The sequence below is a fragment of the Carcharhinus amblyrhynchos genome, chromosome 2 (genome assembly GCF_965287045.1).
Source record: "Carcharhinus amblyrhynchos chromosome 2, sCarAmb.v2.hapA, whole genome shotgun sequence".
In the NCBI taxonomy this organism is placed as follows: domain Eukaryota; kingdom Metazoa; phylum Chordata; class Chondrichthyes; order Carcharhiniformes; family Carcharhinidae; genus Carcharhinus; species Carcharhinus amblyrhynchos.
The window spans coordinates 58,781,908-58,809,689 of record NC_137325.1 but is presented as its reverse complement, the minus strand read 5'-3'; the positions used below and the strand labels follow the sequence as shown (position 1 = coordinate 58,809,689).

Here is a 27,782-nt window from a genome sequence, read left to right as displayed (position 1 = left end):
TCATGTAACCTTGAAAGCTTCCTGGCAGCAGCCTGTGACATTCATTAATTGAAAAGAATTTCGCTCTCTGAATGTCCTGTTCATCTGTGATCACAGAAAGCAGATCTAGCATGCTTGTTCTCGGTACACATTTTGAGTTGGGGCTGGGTCCTGGGGGCGGGGCGGGGGGTGCTGTTGTCACCTCAGGAAGACAATGAAGAGCTTCTCGTTGGAGGTGGAGGATTTAGAAGGAGATGAAACTGAAGACGGCGAGGATTCAGACAATCCATGAGGATGCTACTGTACGGGCACAATGTGGCAGATACGCCCATGACAGACTCATAGCTACAAGGTCATAAGAGGAATCAGATGAAGGCAAGTTTTCACAATCAAAGTTCTCTCCAGGTTTCAATACACAACAAAACCTTCAACATATCAGGACAGGTCATCAATCTCACAATAATCACAAAAGAAGTATAAGTTACTTCCAGTCCAAATGATGAGGTCATCTTTGAAAGGCACAGTAGCCTTGGGAATGTGTGATCACCTTGGAATGTGATTAGCACTCCAGTAATGCACCTCCTTAAGAACACAGAGTTCAGCCTTTCCAACTTTAACATCAACAAGTCAGTAGGCATGGTAGCCTTCAAGCAGCTGGAATGTCATTGCACACAGGGAAGCAACCATTCCATTATAACAGGAGCTTAATAAAGAAGTGCAATTAGGAAACACGTTCATCAATGGTTAGCGCTTCACTGTCTCAAGAGGGAGCAATATTCAAACAGCAAAAGTTCTCTAAATCCAGCTCTTGTGGATTAATAATGTGGAAACCTCAATTTGCTACTGAGTTCCAATATGCTTCAGACATCAGGACACAATGACCTGTTAACCTACAGCATGCACCCAAAGCTGCCAGTTATGTTTACATTGTCCTGACAGGGAGGGGGTTCAGCAGAACCACTGTTTGATTATTTACAAACACTCATGATTCTGTCTCCTTGAAGGCTGCCTACTCTACACCTTGCAATGCCTTGAAAGAAATGTGGCCCAGTCAATATTGATATAACAGTGATTGACAACATTGTCACATATTCTGCTGAGGACTCAAGCAACGTATCAAAATATCACATTCGTATCTTTATAGTTCTCAATATTAACCAACTCAAAGGCCAATCATTTCTATATGCCCACAATTCAACACAAATTCCATATTGAGTGGCATACTCTGCCTTTACAGAAGCATTCCATAAAACACTGCTAGGCACCCATTCAGGAGCAAAGAAAAATCCTCACAGGTAAGTAGATGGCTTCATGAGGATGACTCTTGAATGAATGAGGAATCTTGCATCACATCATTTAGCTGTTGAACACCTGAGGCTTGGAGAGGGATGGACACAAAATATAACGAATGAACACCTGTACCACCATCGTTAATTCAAGTTTCCATACCCTACAGCTATATTTAAGTACAATCTCAAAATATCTGTAGTGGATGTGGGAGCAGCCTGCTGTTACACCCTGTTGTCCAAGATGATTTTGGCGGGTATCCTCTAGAGCCCCAGGCCTGCAGGCCCCCGCTTACCAAGACCTCTGGGTCTCCTGCTTCTCAATCTCTTCATGAGGATCCACAGGCCCATGTTCCTCACAGCAAAGCTCTTCTCTTTGCCAGACAGCAACAGGCCCTTCTCCTCCTCAGTTGTGCTCGAGCCATTAAGCATTGCCTGCTGCCTACATTCTGTATTCCTCGTTTATGTGGAGATATAGTTGAGATACATGATTGTACTTTTGCCATCCATCACCAAGCTAGGGAGCCACTGTGAAGCCCTTGGGCTGCCCTTGTTCCAAAAATTCCATTCTAACGTCCAGTCTTGCAGCTGAAGGATCACAGGTAGCTGAACCTCACCCACCTATTATTATTGTTGGTATCCCTGCCCTTCCCTGAACTGCTTTCTGTGGATGTTATCGTGTCTGTGTTGACTTCACCCTTCTCCATCTTGAGGCCTTAACCACAGGGACCTAATGAGACATCCTTCTTAGTTACCAGATCCCCATTTTCAGGCTGCAGGTACTTTCCCTAATTGTGAATGTGCCATCTGCCATCCAATACCAATCCACCAACTCCCAAGACTCATGTGGGAGACCGATCACATCCTGCACACTATGCTGTGTACAACCAACAAAGCACAAACAAGATCTTCCCCTCCCTGGACTGACACAGGCATGCCAGACATAGTCTTGTAGCATAGTGCACAAGAGGAGGCACTGGTGTAGTGGAATTGTCACTGGACTAGTAATCCAGAGACGCAGAATAATGTTCTGGAGACCCAGGTTTGAATCTCACCATGGCTGATGATGAAATTTGGATAAAAATCTGGAATTAAAAATCTAATAATGACCATGAATCATTGTCAATTGTCATAAAAATGCATCTGGTTCATTAATATCTTTTTAGGGAAGGAGATCTGCTGCCCTTGGCTGGTCTGGCTTACATATGACTCCAGATCCACAGCAATGTGGTTGACTCTTAAATGTTCCTTCAAAGACAATTTGAGATGGGCAATAAATGCTGATCCAACCTATGTCACCTACAACCCATGAAAGAATAAAAAAAACCTGTCCCCAGTCATTTGTTTCTGACCACCCCTGCCCTTTCCTCTGTACAATCATCTCAACCCCAAAAGCATGTACATTTCAGTCAACCCCATCTCTTGTCCCTGTGCAGTCACTGCCATTGTCAGTCAAGCATGTGCTTTCCACCTCCTATCCCTCTCCACTAGTTTTGCCTGAGTTGCCTTGGAATGGAGTCAGAGCTGTCATAAGATGTACAGTAGTGAAATATACTTATAATTCGTGAGTGATGTGCAATTTGAGAAGTGTATGCTATTTGTATCTGGTTATGAGTCAGACTGGTCTAATTATGCACTGGTGGAGCAATTGAAGTTGAAATGTGAATGTGATTCTAGCAAGCTGGGTTTTTAATGAACATTTGTGAGATTCAAAGGAATGCAAATATGGTTCACAGCATGAAGTAGTGAGAAACCTGACCTGCCACATAAGTTAGGAGGAGAAAATTCCAACCTACTTTCCTGTTGATGGAAAACTGACTTTTGCAATCATAAGAACATAAGAAATAGGAGCAGGAGTAGGCCATCTAGCACTTCGAGCCTGCCCCGCCATTCAATAAGATCATGGCCAATCTGAAGTGGCTCAGTTCCACTTTCCCACTTTCTCCCCATAACCCTTAATCCCCTTGCCTACCAAAAACCTATCTACCCGCGTCTTAAATATATTTAGTGAGGTAGCCTCCACCACTTCAACGGGCAGAGAATTCCAGAGATTCACTACCCTTTGAGTGAAGAAGTTCCTCCTCACCTCTGTTCTAAACTGCACCCCCTTATCTTGAGGCTGTGCCCTCTAGTCCTGCTGTCCTTTCTGAGCGGGAAGAACCTCTCCACCTCTATCCCTTCCATCCCTTTCATCATCTTATACGTCTCAATGAGATCCCCCTCATCCTTCTAAACTCTAACGAGTACAAGCCCAGTCTATTCAGCCTCTCCTCGTAGCTCAACCCCCTCAACTCCAGTATCAGCCTAGTGAACCTCCTCTGCACTCCCTCCAAGGCCAAAATATCCTTGCACAAGTGCGGCGACCAAAACTGCACACAGTACTCCAGCTGCGGCCTCACCAGTGCCCTGTACAGTTGCAGCAAGACCTCCCTACTTTTATATTCAATTCCCCTCACTGTGAAGGCCAGCATCCCATCTGCCTTCCTGACCACCTGCTGCACCTGTTGGCTGGGTTTTTGCAACTCATGCACAAGGACCCCCAGGTCCCTCTGCACCGTAGCATGCTGCAGCTTTTCACCCTGTAAGTAGTAGTCCTTCCTACTATTATTCCTACCAAAGTGGATAACTTCACACTTGCCAAAGAACAAAGAACAACCCAGCACGGGAAACAGGCCCTTCGGCCCAACGAGCCCGCGCCGCCGCATTGCCCTACACCTATTCTACCCTGCATGTCTACGAATGGGACCCTACTCAGTCAGATTCAGGGAAGAAATAGTGTCAATTTGGTGGAAACCAATTAGCCTAAGAGCACATCTTTGGGGTGTGGGAGGAAACCGGAGCGCCCGGAGGAAACCCACGCAACCACAGGGAGAATGCGCAAACTCCCACAGACACAGGCCCAAATCCATGTATCTGCACAGCTAGCAGTGCTAGTCACTGAGCTGTTGTGGAGCCCGTCTATCGGTCCAGGATCAAGCACACACACCGACATGAAGTACTAGGCCACTCCTGGACTTCCAAGAGCAGCCCACGCACAACCCGCCGTGTGCATGCCCCTCGCTTGACACGAGGTGGACCTCCACCTGTGGAATAAAGACAAAACATATTAATCATACAGCCTGCCCTTCCGGTGTCTCCCGAGGTTTAACCCTATTTAATAGCCCCTACCATATCCCTCCATTCTCGTTTCACTCATGTGCCTATCTAACTGCATCTTAAACGAGTCCAACGTGCCTGCCTCCACCACCCTACTCGGTAGCGCATTCCAGACCCCCACAACTCTCTGTGTAAAGAACCTTCCTCTTACCTCCAAATTATACCTCCCCCCCCTCACCCTTAAGTGATGACCTCTTGTGTTCATACCCAGTCTAGGGAGCAGTCTCTCACTATTAACTCTATCTATTCCCTTCAGTATCTTATATACCTCTATCATGTCCCCTCTCAATCTCCTTCTTTCCAAGGAGAATAGCCCCAGTCTCTTCAGTCTCTCCTCGTAACCCAGTCCCCCCATGCCAGGCAACATCCTGGTAAACCTCCTCTGCACCCTTTCCAGAGACTCCACGTCCTTCCGGTAATAAGGTGACCAGAACTGGACGCAGTACTCCAAATGCGGTCTAACCAACGTTCTGTATAACTGAAGCATTAGACGGCAGCTTTTATACTCTAAGCCCCTTCCTATAAAGGCTAACATCCCATAAGCCTTCCTAACAACGTTCTCCACTTGTGACACAACCTTCATGGATTTGTGGACCTGCACTCCCAGGTCTCTCTGTACGTCTATACTCCTAATCGGCCTACCTTTTATCACATAGCTCCTCTCTGCATTATTCCTTCCAAAATGCATCACCTCGCATTTGTCAGGATTAAATGCCATCTGCCACCTATCTGCCCACTGCACCAACCTATCTATATCCTGTTGTATCACCTGACAATCCAGTTCTGTACCCGCCAACCCTGCCATCTTGGTGTCATCAGCAAACTTGCTGATCACACCACCTACTCCCTCTTCTAAGTCATTTATGTAGACTACAAAGAGGAGAGGTCCCAGTACCGAGCCCTGCGGCACACCACTGGTCACTGGCCTCCAGCCCGACAAGGTACCCTCCACAACTACCCTCTGTCTCCTATTTCCCAACCAGTTCTCAATCCACCTAGCTACCTGGCCTCGTATCCCATGCGCCTTAACCTTTTCTACCAGCCTACCGTGAGGGACTTTGTCAAACGCCTTACTGAAATCCATATAGATGACATCAACGGCTCTCCCATCGTCAACCGTTTTTGTCACCTCCTCAAAGAATTCCACCAGATTCGTAAGGCAAGACCTCCCTCTAACAAAGCCATGTTGCGTATCCCTAATCAGATCGCAACGCTCCAAATGCTCATACATCCTACCCCTAAGTATTTTTTCCATTAACTTCCCTACCACCGACGTCAAACTCACCGGCCTATAATTCCCAGGGTTATCCCTACTACCTTTTTTGAACAACGGGACCACATTTGCTACCCTCCAGTCTTCTGGGACCTCACCTGTGTCCAAAGAAGAGACAAAGATGTGCGCCAGAGGCCCAGCAATTTCATCTTTCGCCTCCCTAAGCAGCCTGGGATAAATACCATCAGGCCCCGGAGCTTTATCCGTCTTTACGCTACCTAAAAGCCCTAGCACTTCCTCTCTCGTAATAACTATATCCTGCAACTGAACCTCCGCTCCCTCCAAGAGACCGCACGATTCCGAACCCCTCTCCTTCGTGAATACCGACGCAAAGTATTCATTCAGGAGCTCCCCCATTCCCTCCGACTCAATACACAACTCTCCACTCTTGTCCCTAAGAGGACCAATTTTCCCTCTAACTACTCTCTTGCCTCTAATATAGGAATAAAATGCCTTAGGATTATCCTTAATCCTACCGGCCAAAGCCATCTCATGCCCTCTCTTCGCCCTTCTAATTCCCCTTTTTAGCTCCCTCCTACTCTCTCTATATTCCTCCAGCGCACACTCCGTACCCATTTGTTTTGACCTAACATACGCCTCCCTCTTCTTCCTAACCAAGTCTTCAATATCCCCCGTAATCCACGGCTCTCTAATCCTACCTTTCCCATCCTTTCGCTTAACCGGAGCAAACCTCCCCTGCAACCATTTCATTTTGTCCCTAAAAGTCTCCCACTTGCCAACCGTGGACTTGCCAGCTAACAGTCCCTCCCAGTCAGTTTGCTGCAGCTCCCTCCTAATCCTGCCATAGCTCGCCTTTCCCCAGTTCAGCACACTCCCGCTTGGACGGCACTCGTCCCTTTCCATTTTTATCCTAAAGTAGACGGACTTGTGGTCACTGTTTGCCACATGTTCGCCTACCTCTACCTCACCCACCTGCCCTGGCTCGTTTCCCAACACTAAATCCAGTATAGCCCCTCCCCTAGTCGGGCAAGTTACATACTGTTCTAGCGACCCTTCCATAACACATTTCACAAACTCCTCTCCCTCCGTACCCCCAGCTCTAGGCCCCCTCCAATTCACTCCGGGAAAATTAAAATCACCCACTACAACCACTCTATTCTTTCTGCACCTGTCCAAAATGCCCCTGCAAATTCCCTCCTCCACTGACTTTGGGCTGTTGGGTGGCCTATAGTACACCCCTAGCAGTGTGATCTCTCCCTTTTTATTCCTCAACTCCACCCACAGTGACTCAATCCCTATCTCTTCCATATCGCCCTCCCTCTGCACTACTGTGATGTTTTCCTTGACTAACAGTGCCACCCCTCCACCTCTCTTCAACACTCCTCTGTCACACCTAAAACACCTGTACCCAGGAACATTCAGCTGCCAGTCCTGCCCTTCCCGTAACCACATCTCCGTTACAGCCACCACATCCAACTGCCTCACAAACATCAAGGCCCTAAGCTCATCCGTTTTCCCTGCCACACTCCTAGCATTGAAACAGACACAGTTCAACCCACAAACGTCCCTCGGAACCACCTTCTCCCTTATAATTTTCCTTTCACCCGTCTCTCTCCCAGCCACCTCCCCACCCCCCCTCCCTATTAGTTTAAATCATTCCTGAACACCCCAGCTAACCTCCCTGCTAAGACACTAGTCCCCCTCCCGTTCAAATCCTCCCCACCCCTCCTGTACAGTTGCCCTTCTCTCCTAAACACCTCCCAGTGATCTACATAAGTAAACCCCTCTACCCTACACCAGTCCCTCAACCATGCATTCAACTGCATGATCTCGTCATTCTTAGCCCTGCTCGTACTGGGCAGCAACCCAGACAGTGCCACCCTAGAGGTCCTGCTCTTTAGTTTGGCCCCCAACTCCCTAAATTGCCTACGGACCTCTCCCCTACTCCTCCTTCCTATATCCCCCTCCCCTACGTGTACTATGACCTCTGCCTGGGTCCCCTCCCCTTTCAAAATTCCCTCTACCCTTTCCATTATATCCTTTACCCCTGCTCCAGGGAGGCAGACCACCATCCTGGAGTCGCGCCCTTGCCCACAGAACCTCCTATTAATCCCTCGGACCCTCCCATCCCCTACCACTATCACCTTACCAGCCCCCTTCCGTCCCTCTAAATCAGTCTCCCCTTCCTTCCTATTTTTCTGTGCCCCTGCCGACGAACCTTGGGGGGCCTCCGGGGAGGCCGGGGGACCCTGACTACTCTTCTTCTTCCTCTTTCCCCTCCTAACAGTCGTCCATCCTCCCTTCTCTTCAGCCCTTGAGACCTCCTCCTGCTCATGTTTCCCAGCCATTATCTCCTCATTCTCCCTAACTAGAAACGCATCTTCCAGTCGCCCCTCGAGTTGCCTGACCCGGGCCCTCAATCGCTGCAGTTCTAAACATTTACTGCAGATGTGTACCTTGGGGACACGTGACACCACCAGGAACTCCCACATGTGGCACCGGACGCAACTTACATTCCTCCCTATATTCCCTGCCATGTCCCAACCTCCTGTAAGTGCCCAAGGTAGAAATCTGTCACTCACCTTCTCCAAGCCTGCACTCGCCTAAGCCCAGCAAGCCAAAGCCCTTCTCACTCAGTTCCCACTCACTCCGCTGCCCGCTCCCGACGCTGCCCGCTCTATACTGCTACCCCTTTTTTATACCCCCCGCTCCCCCTTAACGACAATCCCCTGGCCTAACTTCCGGTACGGAAGTAAACTACACTCTAACAAGCCCCGAGAACCGGAAGTACAGGAAAAAAGCGGTTTTCACTTTAAATCACTCACTCACCACAGCCACAGCCACCAGGTTCAATGCTCCGGAGAACAATGAGAACAACATTGTATTCCATCTGCCAGGTCCTCGCCCACTCGCTCAGCCTATCTAGATCCCTCTGCAGACTTTCCACACCCTCCGCACAATTTGCTGTTCCACTTTTCTTTGTGTCATCGGCAAACTTCGACACCTTACACTCGGCTCCCTCCTCCAGATCATCTATATAAATGGTAAATAGCTGAGGCCCCAGCACTGATCCCTGGGGCACTCCACTAGTCACCAACTGCCAATCCGAATAGCACCCATTGACACCCACTCTCTGCCTCCTATTTGACAGCCAATCCCCTATCCACGCTAACACCTTACCCCCAACTCCATGCCCCCTAACCTTCTGAAACAACCTTTTGTGCGGCACCTTATCAAACATAAGAACATAAGAAATAGGAGCAGGAGTAGGCCATCCAGCCCTTCGAGCCTGCCCCGCCATTCAATAAGATCATGGCTGAACTGTCGCTGCTCAGTTCCACTTTCCCGCCCTCTCCCCATAACCCTTAATCCCCTCTCCTATCAAAAACCCATCAACCCGCGTCTTAAAAATATTTAGCGAGGCAGCCTCCACCACTTCAACGGGCAGAGAATTCCAGAGATTCACCACCCTTTGAGTGAAGAAGTTCCTCCTCAACTCCGTTCTAAACCGCCCCCCTTTTATCTTGAGGCTGTGCCCCCTAGTCCTATTGTCTTTTTTGAGCGGGAAGAGTCTTTCCACCTCTATCCTATTCATCATCTTATACGTCTCAATGAGATCTCCTCTCATTCTTCTAAACTCTAACGAGTACAAGCCCAGTTTATTCAGCCTCTCCTCATAGCTCAACCCCCTCAACTCCGGTATCAGCCTAGTAAACCTCCTCTGCACTCCCTCCAAGGCCAAAATATCTTTGCGCAGGTGCGCCGCCCAAAACTGCACACAGTACTCCAGCTGCGGCCTCACCAGTGCCCTATACAGCTGCAGCAAGACCTCCCTACTTTTATATTCAATCCCCCTCGCTATGAAGGCCAGCATCCCATTCGCCTTCCTGACCACCTGCTGCACCTGCAAGCTGGGTTTTTGCGACTCATGCACAAGGACCCCGAGGTCCCTCTGCACCGTCGCCTGCTGCAGTTTTTCGCCCCGTAAGTAATAGTCCTTCCTACCATTTTTCCTACCAAAGTGGACCACCTCACACTTGCCAACATTAAATTCCATTTGCCATTTCCTGGCCCATTCGCCCAGCCTATCTAGATCCTTCTGCAGACTCTCCACACCCTCCGCACAATTTGCCATTCCCCCAATCTTGGTGTCATCAGCAAATTTCGACACTCTACACTCGGTTCCCTCCTCCAGATCATCTATATAAATGGTAAAAAGCTGAGGCCCCAGCACCGACCCCTGGGGCACTCCACTAGTCACCATCTGCCAATCCGAATAGCACCCATTAACCCCGACTCTCTGCCTCCTATTTGACAACCAATCCTCTATCCACGCTAACACCCTACCCCCAACTCCATGTCCCTCGACCTTCTGCAATAACCTCTTGTGAGGCACTTTGTCAAACGCCTTCTGAAAATCGAGAAACACCACATCCACCGGTTCCCCTCTATCCACCACACTAGACACATCCTCATAGAATTCCAATAAATTCGTCAGACACGACTCCCCCTTAACGAATCCATGCTGCGTCTGCTCTATTAAACAATTCTTCTCAAGATGACTCGCTATTTTCTCTTTGATTACGGATTCAAGCATTTTTCCTACAACAGACGTTAAACTAACCGGCCTATAATTCCCTGCCTTTTGCCTGCTACCCTTTTTAAACAGCGGTGTAACATTAGCCGTTTTCCAATCTTCTGGCACTTCCCCGGAATCCAGCGAGGTTTGGAAAATAATCACCAAGGCATCCACTATCACCTCTGCCATTTCCTTCAGAACCCTTGGATGCATTCCATCCGGTCCTGGGGACTTGTCCACCATCAGTACCTGTAGTCTGTCGAGCACTGCCTCTCTAGTAACAATGATCTCATTCAGGCCCTCCACTCCTACCATCTTTCCATCGTTAACACCCGGCAAACTATTCGCGTCCTCGTCCGTGAAGACCGAAGCAAAAAAGTTATTCAAGGCCTCAGCCATTTTCTCATCCCCCACCACTAAATCCCCCCTCTCATCCTCTAAGGGTCCAACATTCACCCTAGCCAGCCTCCTCCTTTTTATATATTTATAAAAACTCTTACTATCCTTTTTTATATTTAGCGCTAGCCTCGATTCATAGTCTATCCTTCCTTTCTTTATCAACTTCTTTGTCATTCTTTGTTGATATTTAAACATCTCCCAATCCTCTTCTCGCCCACTACTTTTAGCGACTCTAAACGCATCAGCTTTTAATTTAATACTGTCCTTTATCTCCTTCGTTATCCATGGCTGATTATCTCTTCTCCTACGATCCTTCTTACCATCGGAATAAATTTCTGCTGAGCACCAAGAAAGATCTCCTTAAAGATCCCCCACTGTTCCTCAGCAGACCTACCGACCAATCTGCACCCCCAATCTACATTCGCCAATTCCTCTCTCATCCTATTGTACTCCCCTCTGTTCAAACAAAGGACACAGGTCCGGGATCCTACTTTCTCCTCCTCCATCTGCATCAGAAACTCCACCATACAATGATCACTCTTCCCAAGAGGATCATCTAAATTTTATACTCCACCCACCACATTTCTTGCTGCTGGTTGTTCCAGAAAATCCCAGTTAATCTCAGCAACTGAGTTAGGGTGAAATTTCTTCAGTAAGATGATTGTAAATCTTTAGAATTCAAGGCTGAAATTGATTTAAATAAATCAAGGATGAGGAAAATGGAATGAAGGTAGATGATCAGATGTGATATTATTAAATGTTGCAGGTACAGTGAGATATATGGCCTATTTCTGCTCCAATGTTCTTATGCCCCATCAGTTGTGAATTCCTACACAACTTATTTCCACTTAATTTACAGTAAAATACTATGTATAATGGTCTATACTTTGCTCTCAGTGACAAAGGCTTACCTTTATCTCACTGACAGCTGCATAACGTTGTTTTGTGGAGTGGAGATTTACTTTAATCCCGAAGCAAAGGACTGTATTGTGGGTGGCACGGTGCCACAGTGGTTAGCGTTGCTGCCTCACAGTGGCAGCGACCAGGGTTCGATTCCTGGCTTGGGTCACTGTCTGTGTGGAGTCTGCACATTCTCCCCATGTCTGCGTGGGTTTCCTCCAGGTGCTCTGTTTTCGGTTTCGGCTCCAGTTTCCTCCCGAAGTCTGAAAGATGCGTTGGTTAGGTGCATTGGCCGTACTTAATTCTCCCTCAGTGTACCTGAACAGGTGCCAGAGTATGGCGACTACAGGATTTTCACAGTAACTTCATTGCAATGTCAATGTAAGCCAATTTATGATACTAATAAATAAACATTAAAAATTTGACATAAAACAGAAAATGCTGCAAATATTCAAAAATGCAGCACTTGTGGAGAAAAACAAAGTTAATGGTTTGGATGATGAAGGGTCTTCATTGACCTGAAATGTTAACTCTGTTTCTCTCCACAGAAGCTACTGAGTATTTCTAGCATTTTCTGTTTTTATTTCCTCTAAGCTGCTATCTTTTCTAGCGCTGCACCCCTACAGATTAAGCATCCTCATAGAAACAGCTTATTTCTCTTTTAAATCCCCAAGTTAACTTTCTTCAGAGGCACTAGCCTCCATACATTATACCATCTGTTCAGTCCCAGAAAAATTGCTCATAAGAAATTACTAATCATGCTGTTAAAAAGCCCACTTACTCCTGAATGCACCAGTCCTAACTTTAGTTGCCACTTTTAGAGTAGTATTAGTGGGCAAATTCAACAAGTTCATGCCATTGCAATCATTTCAATGCTTGGTGAGGGTTCTAATATTTCACCCTGGGAAGTAACAAGGTATCTCTGACAATAACTATTCAATTTCCATTTTTTAACTGTGCATGCAAACTCCAGAAGTTGCTGTTAGGTTTCCTCCATTGATGTGTGATTACTCTTATTGCAAATTCTAGCCAATATTACTAAATTTGAGCCGCTTCCACACTTGAATTCCCATTACTAACATCCTTAGCATCAATAAAGTTTAAAATTTATTTATTAGTTTCACAAGTAGGCTTACATTAACACTGCAATTAAGTTACTGTGAAAATTCCCAAGACACCACACTTCTGCGCCTGTTTGGGTACACTGAGGAAGAATTTAGCATGGCCAATACACGTAACCAGCATGTCCTTCAAACTATGGGAGAAACGAGAGCACCCAGAGGAAACCCACTCAGACACGGGGAGGACATGCAGACTCCACACAGACAGTGACATGCCAGGAATCGAACCTGGGTCCCTAACTCTGTGAGGCAGCAATGCTAACCTTGCAAATTATTTAATTTGGAAGGGAAAGAAATAAATTATGGCTTGAACTTCTGTGGAGCGGCCAATAGAGTTGAACTTCCATTCTGCTCCTTATTACTTGAAAATGAAGACATTCCTTTCGTGCCAGGCTTTCCAACAGATGGGTGAGAACAGTGTAGAACCGTGGGATCTCAAGGCCTTGTGTCAAAGGCAGATAAGTCAAAGGTAAGGAAGCCACTTGCCCTTTTTACAGCACCATCTGCCATAAAGCAGGTAAGTTTAAAGGTCCAGACACCTTGAGAAGCCTTCTAGTTTAGTCATGGGGTCAGAAGGCATCAGCACTATAGTTATCTGTAAGTTAGTTGTTTTAATTCTCCTAACCTTATCTGAGTAACTATTACTGCAACACAGTGAAGACAATCTGAAATTTGCAATTTAAATTGCAGATCAATTGCCTAACGGAAGTTTGAACTGCCTGGACAATTGTCATACAATGGTTAGGTGGGGGCAATGGTATGGGGGTTTTCCCAGGTCATTTTAGGGGATCTCCCTGGCACCATGCCCTGAGAACATAAATTATGGATGTACTGTCAACAATGATTCAAAAAGAATATCATACTAGGATAGAGAAAATAATAGATATCAGAATCTAAAGGCAAGATTTCTCATAGATCAAGAGTGTACCAGTACAAATGGAAAACGATTAACCTGAATATTACTCTGAAATGAAGCTTAAAAATAAAATCTTTTGAGCAAGGTTTGGGTCATAGAATAACTGTATCAGTGACAAATCTGAGCTCAAAGGAAACAGTTGTGCAGTTCTAATAAATAGGTGGATCTGCCATCACAATGTAGAAAAGGCTATGTGCAGTGTTATCATTGAATAGTGTCCTTTGTTTAACTAAATAATCTCAATTGATGTACTAAATATACGAAAAATAACTTGAAGGCGAGAAAGCAACACAAAAAGAAGTTCCAAAAGAACATCAACACCCTCACAAATCTGGATCAATTAACAGAAGAGACATATGCAACGGAATTTTACTGCCCCAATCGCCATGTGAATCGGAGCTGGCGAGGGGTGGAGAATGGAAAGGTCCATTGACGTTGAGCAGGATTTTACAGTTTCAGGACTCAAAGGGTGCAATCTTCCAGCCACACTCGCGCCAAAACTGGAAAATCCCAGCCAAGATCAACAGCCCTTTGTGTGGTCTGCCAAAATGTTAATTGTTTTTCTCTCCCTATAGATGCTGGTAGACCTGCTTCTACAGTATTTTGCTTTCAATAGAATTATGATTACATTTTAAAATATATTCATATTTTATATTACCTATAGAACATAGAACATTGCATCGCAGTACAGGCCCTTCGGCCCTCGATGTTGCACCGACCAGTGGAACCAATCCAATGACCCTCTAACCTAAACTATTCCAATGTTATCCATATGCCTATCCACATACCATTTGAACGCCCTTAAAGTTGGCGAGTCCACAACTGCTGCAGGCAGGGCATTCCATGACCTTACTACCCTCTGAGTAAAGAACCTACCTCTGACATCCGTCCTATAATTACCACCCCTTAATTTAAAGCTATGTCCCCTTGTGTTAGCCATCACCATCCGAGGTAAAAGGCTCTCACTGTCCACCCTATCCAATCCCTTGATCATCTTGTATGCCTCAATCAGGTCACCTCGTAACCTTCTTCCCTCCAATGAAAATAACCTCAAGTCCCTCAGCCTTTCCTCATAAGACCTTCCCACCATACCAGGCAACATCCTGGTAAACCTCCTCTGCACCCTTTCCAATGCCTCCACATCCTTCTTATAATGCGGCGACCAGAACTGTACACAATACTCCAAGTGCGGCCGCACCAGAGTTTTGTACAGTTGTAACATGACCTCACGGCTCCGAAATTCAATCCCTCTACCAATAAAAGCTAACACACTGTACGCCTTCTTAACAAACTTATCAACCTGGGTGCAACTTTCAGGGAGCTATGCACATGTACCCCGAGATCCCTCTGCTCATCCACACTACTAAGAGTCCTTCCATTAGCCCTGTATTCTGTACCCCTGTTATTCTTACCAAAGTGAATCACCTCATACTTTTCCGTATTAAACTCCATCTGCCACCTCTCGGCCCAGCTCTGCAGCTTACCTATGTCCCTCTGCAAACTGTAACATCCATCCTCACTGTCTACAACTCCACCAACTTTGGTGTCACCAGCAAATTTCCTAATCCATCCTTCTACACCCTCATCCAGGTCATTTATAAAAATGACAAACGGCAGTGGCCCCAAAACAGATCCTTGAGGTACACTATGACTGGCTTTGCATAGAATGTAGCAAAAACAAGGTTAGGAGATACAGGATAAAATTTTAGGCTGTCCAGGCAGGCACATGTCTGTCCCAGAAGCCCATGAAACCGTGCTTGAAGACATCAGACGCTTGCAATATTTCAGTTAGAGAGAATGCATGAGAGTCAGAAGTGCGCCCGTCAATTATTAAGCCCATTAAGGAGCCAATTGAAAGCTATTTTAGGTGACCTGTCAACTTTTATGGTTAGCGGGTGGGCCATCTAGTCAGACGGCCTCAATGCTTTAGCTACAACCTCGATCTAGGGCGGGATGAAATGTCAGGGCTGAAATCAAGTGATAAAAGATGGCTAGTAACCGAGGATTTTGTTTGAATGCGCTGCCATAAGAACATAAGAACATAAGAAATAGGAGCAGGAGTAGGCCATCTAGCCCTTCGAGCCTGCCCCGCCATTCAATAAGATCATGGCTGATCTGTCGCTGCTCAGTTCCACTTTCCCGCCCTCTCCCCATAACCCTTAATCCCCTCTGCCTTGACACAATTTGTTGCTTTCTTTCACCGGGATTTAATTTGCCCAGGTCTACCCCACCCTGAGACAGTTCTACAGAGGCTGTCCCCTTGAGGCAACTCATTAGAAGCGTCAGGCCATACCCTCTCTTCTTGACACTCACCCTCTTCCTGCCTTCCCTGGCAGTACTGAGCAATTCCCAGCATGCACTTCATGCTGGCTGCCCATTAATTGGCCAGCCAGCATGAAATTGTAGCCAAAGCAGATTACGTGCCTGCTTCCAGGCACACCAATTATGTGCATGGCCAATGGGTGAAATATTCAAAGCTACTGTTTCAAATCAAAAAGTCCATTTAAGAATGACATTAAGAAGCTCTTTATGAAATGAAGGGACAATACATGAATTGACAGTCAGATAAAGTCGTGAACACAAAATCTCTGCAATGATTTAAAAGAATCATATTCTTTTTCCTGAGTGGGTGAACTGAAATAGCTCTAACAAACTTGCTCATTTGTACTTATTTTGTGACTCCACGCCTACTGAGATTAGCTAACAATTTCCATCAGGCATTGAACACAAGAACATCCTGATTGTAAAAGTTAACTATTCACTTAATAATGAAAGCTCTTGAGGACTTAATGTATCGGATAATGAAATTACACTATGGCCTGAATTTTGAGCATGCTGGGCGCGTGCATTCAGTGAGCCTGAAAATGAGTGCAAAATGCACTTCTGGCCATGATTGGTCCCTGAATGTGATTTCATGTTGGCTGGCCAATTAATGGGCAGCCAACATGAAACATACTTGAAAAAGACTCAATGCTGCCAGGGAGGGAAGGGCACCGAGAAGAGAGAGGGTGCCGGCTGGTGCTTCTAATGGGTTTCCTTAAAGGCAGTAAGAAGTCTCACAATACCAGGTTAAAGTCCAACAGATTTATTTGGTAGCACAAGCCACTAGCTTTTGGAGCGCTGCCCCTTCGTCAGGTGAGTGGGAGTTCTATTCATAAACAAGCATATAAAGACATAAATTCAATTTGCAAAATAATGATTGGAATGCGTGGAGAGAGTGTTTAGCACAGGTTAAAGATATGCGTATTGTCTCCAGATAGGATAGTTAGTGAGATTTTGCAAGCCCATGTAAGTCGTGGGGGTTACAGATAGTGTGACATGAACCCAGGATCCCGGTTGAGGCCGTCCTCATGTGCGGAACTTTGCTATACTTGGCGCATATTGACACAGACATCAGGTTTCTAGACCTTGGGTTCATGTGTTTAGCCCAACACCGGCATCGCCACATCATTACCTTAAAGGGACAGCTGTTGAGAGCTGTCTCAGGTGCTGCAGGCCTGTACAAATTAAATCCCAATGAAAAGTGCAGCAAACTGTATCTCGGCAGCACATTCAAACACAATGTTCAGTCCCCAGAAACCTTTTGAATTTTATTTCAGCCCTGATACTTCATCCACCTTGGATTGAGGTTGAAGCTAAAACGTAAAGGCCGCCTGGCCAATCGGCCTGCCTACTAACCATAAAAATAGACAGGTCATATAAAATAGCTTTCAATTGGCCCCTTAATGGACTCAATTGTCTGCATAATTGTCAGTGGGCATGCCTTCTGACTGGAAGTTCTCAAAGTGTGCAATGACGTCTGGATGTGCACCAGATGTCTTCTCATACAATTCGCCTAAGCAATGCAAAATTCTGGCCTATGTAAATTTAAACTATTTAATTAAGAACCACCAGTCTGTACTCCAGAAATATGCAGTGTACACTGTGCATCCAGTTCAGACCCACAACAAATAGAGCACCAAAATTTTCTGCATCTTTTTAAATACTCCACTAATTTAAACATTAGGTTTTACTTTAGTTTTTATAATCAATGGTAAGTATCATTTGTTATTATATTCACACAAGTATCTCTTGCTATTAAGGGTTTCATCAAAACCATTTTCAAACACTACCATCTCACCTGGATCTTTTCACTACTGAAGGGTCCACTTTTGTTCTTGATGTAGACAAATCATTTGGATGTGACAATGAAAACATAATAATGAAACTTGCTGACAACTCAAAAGGAGATGGTTTTACGGTGATTCTTGCTGTTTGCAAATGACCTCTGGAGGAAATTAACAAGTTAGCAGAATGGCCAGACAGGTGGCAGAGGGTCTACAATGGGGACAATTGTGAGACTTCACACTTTGGAAGGAAAAATAAAGACATGTTCATTGAAAATACATTGAAGGGTATGATATAACCCCTTCATTTGTTGAAAATATAATTGCATGTAAATAAAGCAATAAAAGACCAACAGCATTTTGGTTTTATAATTAAGGGTACAGAGTGTAAGAACAAGTAAATGAAAATGAATTTAGATATGGCAACGTCACAGTTAGATCTCTGTGTGCAGTTTTAAAAGTCCACTGCAAAAGAAATTCAAGACATACAAAGTGTCCACCATCGATTCAATATGCTATCAGGGATGAGAACCTATAGCTATATTGGGCAACTTATGACATTGAAACTATTTTCACTATAGAAGGGAAAGTTAATGATTTAAGAAGGATTGGTTTGATTAGTTTGATTTATTATTGTCACATGTATTAACATGCAGTGAAAAGTATTGTTTCTTGCACGTTATACAGGCAAAAACATATCGTTCATAGAGAAGGAAACGAGAGAGTGAAGAATGTAGTGTTACAGTCATAGCTAGGGTGTAGAGAAAGATCAACTTAATGCAAGGTAAGTCCATTCAAAAGTCTGACAGCAGGGAAGAAGCTGTTCTTGGGTCGATTGGTACGTGACCTCAGACTTTTGTATCTTTTCCCGAAGGAAGAAGGTGGAAAAGAGAATGTCCGGGGTGCATGGCGTCCTTAATTATCCTGGCTACTTTGCCAAGGCAGTGGGAAGTGTCGACAAAGTCAATGGATGGGAGGCTGGTTTGCGTGATGGAATGGGCTACATTCATAACCTTTTGTAGCTCCTTGCGATCAAGGGCACAGCAGGAGCCGTACCAAGCTGTGATACAACCAGAAAGAATGTTTTCTATGGTGCATCTGTAAAAGTTGGTGAGAGTCATAGCTGAGATGCCAAATTTCCTCAGTCTTCTGAGAAAGTAGAGGCGTTGTTGGGTTTTCGGCATGGAGGGACCAAGACCAAGAGGTTGCTGGTGATCTGGACACCTAAAAACTTGAAGCTCTTGACCCTTTGTACTTTGTCCCCATTGATCTCCTTTATGCTTCCTGAAGTTGATGACAATCTCTTTTGTTTTGTTGACACTGAGGGAGAGGTTATTGTTGCTGCACTAGTTTACCAGATTCTCTATCTCATTCCTGTGCTCTGTCTCATCGCTGTTTGAGATCCGACCCACCTTTGTGATGTTGTCAGCAAACTTGAAAATTGAACTGGAGGGGAATTTGGCCACACAGTTATAGGTGTATAAGGAATATAGTAGGGGGCTGAGAACATAGCTTTGTGGGGCACCGGTGTTGAGGATGATCATGGAGGAGGTGTTGTTGTCTATCCTTACTGATTGTGGTCTGTGAGTTAGGAAGTTCAGGATCCAGTTGTAGAGGGAGTTGCTGAGGCCCAGGCCACAGAGTTTGGAGATGAGTTTTGTGGGAATAATAATGTTCTAACAGATTTTATTGAGCAATATGGAAAGAAAATTTCTTCTAGCTGGGAAGTCAGTTACTAGAAGTCATCAATCTTGTTTTATTTGTTCATGACATGTATTTATTGCCCATTCCTAATTACCTTCAGGAGGTGATGGTCTGATGTCTGTTTCAACTACTTCAGTCCATGTGATGTAGTAACACCCACCGCGATCTTAGGAAGGGAATTCCAGGATTTTAACCCAGCATCAGTGAAGGAACAGTGGAATAGTGCCATGTCAGGGTGGTGTGCAACTTGGGAGGGCAACTTGCAGGTAATGGTATTCCATTACTATTTACTGTTTTTGTTTTTCTAGGTGGTAGAGTCATAGCTTCAGAAGGTGCTGTCGGAGGAGGTGAATTGCAGCAGCATTTTTGCAAATGGTATACTCTGCTGCTATGGTTCACCGGTGATGGATGGGATGCCAGTCAAGTGAGCTGCTTTGTCCTGGATGCTGCTGAGCTTCAAGTGTTGTTGGAGCTGCATTTATCCAGGCAATACAGTATTCCATCACACTCTTGACTTATGCCTTGTAGATGTTTTACTGTGTGTGTGGATGCCAAAGTTCTGTTTTCCACCATAATACTGCTGAACAGCTTTAGTTCTGGATATCGCAAAACCCGGGCCATTGACTTAGAAAATGTAAACAACATAATATAAATGTAATCTGTTTAACGGGAATCTTGATTTCCCTAAGAAAATAGTTCACAAGTAATTCATCCAATTCATATAATATTTAATATTTTGAAACGGTTATAAGCATGAATGTTGACTATTTCTCTCCAGAGATGCTGCCTGATTATCTAATTTTTTGAGCAGCCTTTCTTCTTTTGTCAGATGTCTGGCATCTGCAGTATTTTGCTTTTGTATTAATATTTTGACTACAACTTCAGGTTGAAAAATGAAATATGAGAATAAGGTGCTAACATAATTAAAAAAAAGAGAAAGCTGAGGTGCAGGATAATAGTCTCAGCATAATGCTAACCTCAGGCTATATATACAAGTTATTGGCATGGTTTCAGTATTGTGATTTTCAGAACAGCATATGCCATTTGTTTCTCTCTTCTCCCAGGACTTCTGCGCCCTTTTTGAGTTTTGCTTATTGTGTGGGTGCATGGGGCCTTTGCCTTCAGCTCCAAATCCTGTTGGGCATGCGCAACGGCCTGACTAACAAAAAATTTAAACCGCACATATGTGGCTCCTTCTTGGACGGTGCATGCGTGGCACCAATCTTGGAGATGCCAACTACAGAGCTGAAGACAAGGGTCAGTTTTAGTTCAATTACATGGATTTTTAATCATTTTGAATTTTTTTTGCAGCACACTTTGTGGGGGAGGAGTCTTCGCAGCACAGTTGGAAAACACTGTTCTACATTATTGGCAGCAAAATGATAGATTCAATTTTTACCTTGCAGTACAAATAAAATCTTTACAATAGGTTACTATTGTAAAATACTAGTTGGTATAATGTTAAATGCAGAATTTACATCGATTGATAAACATTAATATTGGATTTTGGAACATAATTTAAAAACACCATGATTACAAACAAGGTAATAGGATACTTAGAACACATAAAACTAATGTGACATTGGATGATATAATGACACATCATTAATTAACAAAGTACAGTAGAATTCCCTCCAATAACATATATTAAAATTGTACCAATTTATTAACATAAATTTTATTTACATGAAATTAGTTTAAAAGATTGAAAATCACTCAATGACAAATAATATTACGAGCTTTAAACAATGATACTTGGGCATAACTTCCAAGATTGCACCAGTTTGGGATGCAGTGCCAATCTGCATATGCATTCGAAAATCGCTGGTACATACCGTCCATGATTTTCTGTTCATTCATTTTCGAATATTCACTGCTGGTGAGCAAAGTTCTGCACCAGTGGCACAAATTCAAAAAAATTAACCTCATTCAGTTTTAATGCTATTTTAAAGAAACTGATTTGCCAGATGCTGTAAACAGAATTTAATATTGTAAAAACATGTTGTGATGCCAAATTCATCTTGACAACTGATGTTATGCTGTACATTGATACTGGTTTTCTATTCTTTAGTGTTAACACAGTATACATAGATTTTCAATCCTTTTTTTTAAAATATACACTATGACAGTGTGCTTTAGTGAAACAGTTTACATTTTGTAAAGTCCACAAAGTCAGAAGTAGTAGCAAGATCCTTCTAAAAATTTCTGCTCTATATTTTCAATACATGATCACGTTCAATGATAGCAGGTTAAAAGCATTTTAAATTCTCAGATATTGAAAAATCATGAAAAGTATTTCTGTTAGTAACAGAATAACATACTTGTCTGGACTTCTTCTGAGTTTGGTGATTGATGTTTTTACTGCAACTTTGATCTTTTTATCTTGCTCAAGCATTTTAATGCTTCACTCAGACAATGTTAAAACACCACTCCTGTAGAAATAAAAATAGGTTAAAATCTTAATAAAATCTGAATTCAATCTATTTCTATTCTGGCAGGGACCTTTGGAAACATTTTTTACTCCTTCCAGTTTTATTCCCTTGTCTTCTGAAAGCAGTGGTTTATATTGGTTTACAGTACCATGATGCCAACAGCCTTCTGGTACTTCACTCAAAAGATTGTAGACAAGGTTGGGGTTTGGGATTTGGCAATTATACCTGGGGTGGAGGGATTAAAAGAGAAGTAGAGGGGTCACGCGCATGGTGACAATAAACAGACAGAAGTAGTCACGGTCAGGGAAGGGTCTGTTGGGAATATTGGAGGGGAACAGAGCAGGTAGGGGAGGGAGCAAGGAGAGAAGTTGTGGCTGGAGGGGAAGTGAAGAGAGGCAATTGAAGAGTGGAGGTGGGAAAGGGGAAGAGAGGGCTGAGGGGCAGATTACAGTTGGGTGGGTTTAGAACGAAAGATAAGAGAATTGGGAGAGCAGAGCTCTGTGGTGGATGTTGGGGTAATGACAGGACGAATTGAGAGGGAGAGGTGGGCTGCTCATGGACAAATAAGTAATAATCAAGTTCAACCTGGAGGACAAATGCCTGTTCCTTCTAACCCATATGTAGTACACGTATCTGAACGCATGTGACATTCACAATTAAACAGGTGAATTGTCAGATCAATCTACATATAGTCCAGGTACAGCTAACTAATGTTGTAGAGAATGAACTCTTGGAATGTATGTAATATGGTTTTCTAGAGCTGCATGTTGAGGAACCAACTAAGGAACGAGCTACTTTAGATCAAATTTTGATGCATGAAAAGGTATTTAATAATCTGGTTTCCTCCCACACTCTAAACATGTGCGGATTAGGTTAATTGATCATGCTAAATTGCCCTTTAGTATAAGGGGAACTCGCAGGATAAATACATAGGGTACAGGGTTATGTTTAACAAACTTGTTGGAGTTTTTTCGAGGACATAACTAGCAAAATATATAAGAAGCAACTGGTGGATGTGTATATTTAGATTTTCAGAAAGATTTTGATCAAGTCCCACACAAGAGGATAGTAAATAAATCTTGAGCACATGGTATTGGAGGGACTTTACAACCATGGATTGAGAACTGATTAACAGACAGAAAACAAAGTTGGAATAAACAGGTCATTTTTAGATTGACAGGCTTTAACCTGCCTTTAATCTATGTTTTTGGGGCATAGATAAGCTGCAGAGCTGGGCTGAGAGGTGGCAATTTAATGCGGAAAAGTGTGAGGTGATTCACTTTGGTAAGAGTAACAGGAGTACAGAATACAGTGCTAATGGAAGGACTCTTGGTAATGTTGACGAGCAGAGAGATCTCGGTGTACATGTGCATAGTTCCCTGAAAGTTGGCACCCAGGTTGATAAGGTTGTTAAGAAGGCGTACGGTGTGTTAGCTTTTATTGGTAGAGGGATTGAATTTCGCAGCCGTGAAATCATGTTGCAACTGTACAAAACTCTGGAGCGGCCGCACTTGGGAGTATTGCGTACAGTTCTGGTCGCTGCATTATAAGAAAGACGTGGAAGCATTAGAAAGGGTGCAGAGGAGGTTTACCAGAATGTTGCCAAGTATGGTGGGAAGGCCTTATGAGGAAAGGCTGAGGGACTTGAGGTTATTTTCGTTAGAGAGAAGGTTAAGAGGTGACCTAATTGAGGCATACAAGATGATCAGAGGGTCAGATAGCGTGGACAGTGAGAGTCTTTTTCCTCGGATGGTGATGGCTAACACGAGGGGACATAACTTTAAATTGAGGGGTGGTAATTATAGGACGGATGTCAGAGGTAGGTTCTTTACTCAGAGGGTAGTAAGGGCATGGAATGCCCTGCCTGCAGCAGTTGTGGACTTGCCAACTTTAAGGGCGTTCAAATGGTCAGTGGATAGGCATATGGATAACATTGGAATAGTTTAGGTTAAAGGGTCATTATATTCGTTCCACTGGTTGGCGCAGCATTGAGGGCCGAAGGGCCTGTACTGCGATGTAATGTTCTATGTTAACTCGTGGGTATGCACGGATCAGTGTGAATACCTGGGGTCCAAACAATCTTAACAACAATTTGGATGTGGGGATTAACCGTAATATTTCCAAATTTGCAGATGACGTGGAAGTGAAAGTTGTGAAAAGAATGCAAGGATACTTCAAGGGGATTTGGAGAGGATAAGAGAATGGGTGAAAATTTGACAGATGGAATACCATGTAGGGAAATGAGAGGCTATCCACTTTGAACTGGGCCTTTATTCTCCAAAGTTTAGAAGAGTGAGAGGTTACAGGGATACATGGGGTCCCCCATTCTCCCAATTCCGCTGAGCTATTTTTTAGCGCAGCAAGTCAGCAGAATCCCATAATGGCAGATTTGGTGGGTTTGCGCAAGCGTTCGCACCCTCCTTGTGTCTCCCAGCACCAATATCCGGCAGGGTCTGCTCCACACTGGAATCAGTGCTGAGAGACGTGGAAATGATTTAAATAATTTAAATCATTAAATAATCATCACAATTTAAATCAGATCAGTGGGCCCAAGACTGAAGATTCTGGGTCTACTAGCCTTTTCCACCCTGCCAGAGCGTTTCACTCCAGTGGGGATTACAATAGCTCCCTGTTTTCGGGGAACTCGTGGTCCGACACCACTGGAGTGAAGGAGGGGTAATCGGGGCCCCCCAAGGGGTTGGGCAGCGGGGGAGCGGTGCCTCCTGGGCATGGGCATCCTGGCAGTGCCAGCCTGTGCCCCTAGCACAGCGCAAAGGAAAAAAGACCAGGGGCACCTTGGCACTGTCCATTGGGCAGAACCAAGGGGACGGGGCCTATTGGGGCCGGGGCCCACTGCCACTCAGCCTCGGAATCAATCAGGAAGAAGGGATTGGAGTGGGCTGGGGAGAGGGCGGGGTGGGAGAAGATCAGCCTGCTGGGGGGGGGGGGTTGCAACTGCAGGGGGGGATGCTGGAGAGATCAGGACAGCCAGCGGTTGTGGGGGGGGCAAGGGGGGGGAGGAAGTGATCAGGTCACAAGGGGGATTTGGTGGCGGGGGTGGGGGGGGCGGGGGCAGGGATGGCGGTGAGCTGGCAAGCAATTGAGCTGGCCAGCACGGGAAGCTGTCAGCGTGCGGCCACAACACATGCACTGATCTCTGCGCTGACAGATCGGCGCATGGACAGTGGGCCGCTCAACACACCAATTCCAGTCTTTCCAGTGGGAATAGGCCCCACCCTCTAGTTGTTAACGATATTCACACTGGTGGCCTCTGAAGTGCAAAGCATGGGAGATTCTTGTCCAAACTCCCACTAAACAAACAGTGTGAATTACTCCAGTTTTCACGCAAATTTGACACTTAGAATTTTTTTTAGGGAGAATTCCACCCAGGATCCTTTACTTAGTAGCAAAAAAGCTTCCATTTAACACTGCTTCAGATATCTTTTTCACTGCTGCATGAAGCCTGGATTATATACTCAAATCTCGAAGGCTTGAATCCATGGTCTCTAATTTATATATGAGAAAGCTGACATATATGGGCTTGTGGCATGATGACTGTGTTAGGTGGGATAAATTGGGAACAGGTTCATCAGCTCAAAACTGAGCAGCCAGAAGGTAATGTGGGCCATTAGCAGCAGCTGAATTTTATTCAACCTCAATCTGTAACCTCACGGCCTGGCATATCCCCCATTCTAACATTATCACTAAGCCTGGTTCAATGATAAATGCAGCACCAGTCAGATCTTAAATGAGGTGTCAACATGGCAAAACTAGCATACAAACAACAGAACCAGCATGCAATAGACCGAGTTAAACAATCCCTCAAACAACAGATCAGATCTAAACTCAGCAATCCTGTCAATCCAGTCATAAGTGGTGTTGGACAATTAAACAATTGTGGGAATAAGCTCCACAAATATTCCCATCTTCAATGTTGATGCAGCCCAGCACATCAATGTAAAAGATAAAGCTGAAACATGTATAACCGTCTGTAGCCTAAAAAGTGCCGAATGGGTGATCAGTCTTAGGTTCCTCCCAAGGTCCTCAGCATCACAAATGCCAATCTACAGTAAATTTTATCCACTCCATGTGATACCAGAAATGGCTGAAGATACCGGGTACAGCAAAAACTATGGGTCCTGATGACAACTGTAATTGTGGCAATTACGGTTCTGGCAATTGTACTGAAGACTTATGCTCTAGAATGAGACCTGTTCCCTAGCCAGGTTGTTCCAGCACAGCTGCAACACTGGCACCTACCCAGCAATGTGGAAAATTGTACAGGTATGTCCTTCACACAAAAGACAGGACAAATGCAACTAAGCTAACTATCACCTATCAGTCTACTCTCAATCATTAACAAGGTACTGGAAGGGGTCATCCATCAACATTGCTATCAAACAGCACATGCTCAGCAATAATCTGCCCACTAATGCTCAGTTTGGGTTCTGCCAGGGCCACTCAGCTCTAGTTTCACTATAGCCTTGGTCAAACATGAACAAAAGAGCTAAATTCCAGAAGCGAAGTGAAAATGACTACCATCGACATCAAAGTAGCATCTGATTGAGCATAGCACTAGCAAAACTGAAGTCAATGGAAATCAAGGGGAATACTCACCACTGATTGGAATCATACCTCGCACAAAGAAAAATGGTTGTGATTGTTGGAATTAATCATCTCAGACTCAGTACATTGTTTCAGAAGTTCCGCAGGGTAGTGCCCTAGGTCCAACCACCTTCAGCTGTTTTATCAATGACTTTCCCTCCATTATAAAGTCAGGAGTAGCGAAGTTTACTGATGATTGCACAACGTTCAGCACAATCCATGACTCCTCAGATACTGACAGAGTCCATGTCCACATGCAGCAAGATCTGGACAATATTCAGGCTTGTGCCAATAAGTGTCAGGTAACATTAACCCATCCAAGTGCCAGGCACTGACCATCTCCAATGAAAGAGAATCTTCCCAACTCTCCTGCACTTCAAAAACCATTCCCAAATCCCCCACTATCAACATCCTTGGAATTACCATTGACTAGAAACTGGACTGGACTAGTCATATAAATAACGTAGTCAGTATTTGTCAAGGATCAACATTTCGAAATAAATTAAAATACAATTGATATTTCATTTAAAACATTAAATTAAGCAATAAGTGAGCAGGTTAGAGGCTGGGAATTCTGGAATGAGTAACTCACCTCCTGACTCCCCAAAGCCTGCCCATCATCTTCACATCTCAAGACAGGAGTGTGATGGAATACTCGCCACTTACCTGGATGATTGCAGCTCCAACAACACTCAAAAAGCTTGACACCAACCAGGGCAAAACAACTGGCTTGATTGGTACCCTTCCACATACACTCCTTCCAACACCAATGCAGTGGTAGCAGTGTACCATCTACAAGAAGCACTGCAGCAACTCACCAAATCTCCTTTGGCATTTTGCAAACCTATGAGCTCTAGCACCTAGAAGGACAAGGGCAGCAGATGCATGGGAACACAACCAACTTCAAGTTCCCTTCCAAGCCATACACCAGCCTGACTTTGTTGCCATTCATTCACTGTGGCTAGGTCAAAATCCTGAAAGTCCCTTCCTAACAGCTTTGCAGCAGTTCAAAAGGTCACTTACCAGTATGTTCTCAAGGACAATTAGGAATGTGAGATAAATTGTTGTCTAGCCAGCAACACCAACATGCCATGAACAATTAAATATGATGCTAACCAAAAACATTTATTTATTCAGCAGGTTAAATTTACTGTACTGTAAATAATTTAACAGGAATTCATAATTTATACACAAGTGCAACTGTATGTTTTCATGAGCTGCATTAAAATACACACTCAATCCTGTTGTACAATACTGCATATATTGTATACAACAGAAATAGATTAATATGAGGCTATTCAATCCATTTTTCGCTGAACAATGTATAATTTGGCATATGACAAACTATTTCCAACTTAGGTCTGA

At 44.4% G+C, this 27,782-nt stretch overlaps 1 protein-coding gene across 1 annotated transcript in view; it reads right to left on the bottom strand.

Moving 5' to 3' along the window:
- Window positions 1-27,782, bottom strand: part of nek10 (NIMA-related kinase 10) — a 265,380-nt gene that overhangs the window by 230,120 nt on the left and 7,478 nt on the right. Inside the window, exon 2 of the mRNA XM_080206316.1 lies at window positions 21,702-21,812. Coding sequence (XP_080062442.1) covers window positions 21,702-21,775 — 74 coding nt within the window. The 5' untranslated portion in view covers window positions 21,776-21,812. The remainder of the gene's footprint in view (window positions 1-21,701; window positions 21,813-27,782) is intronic.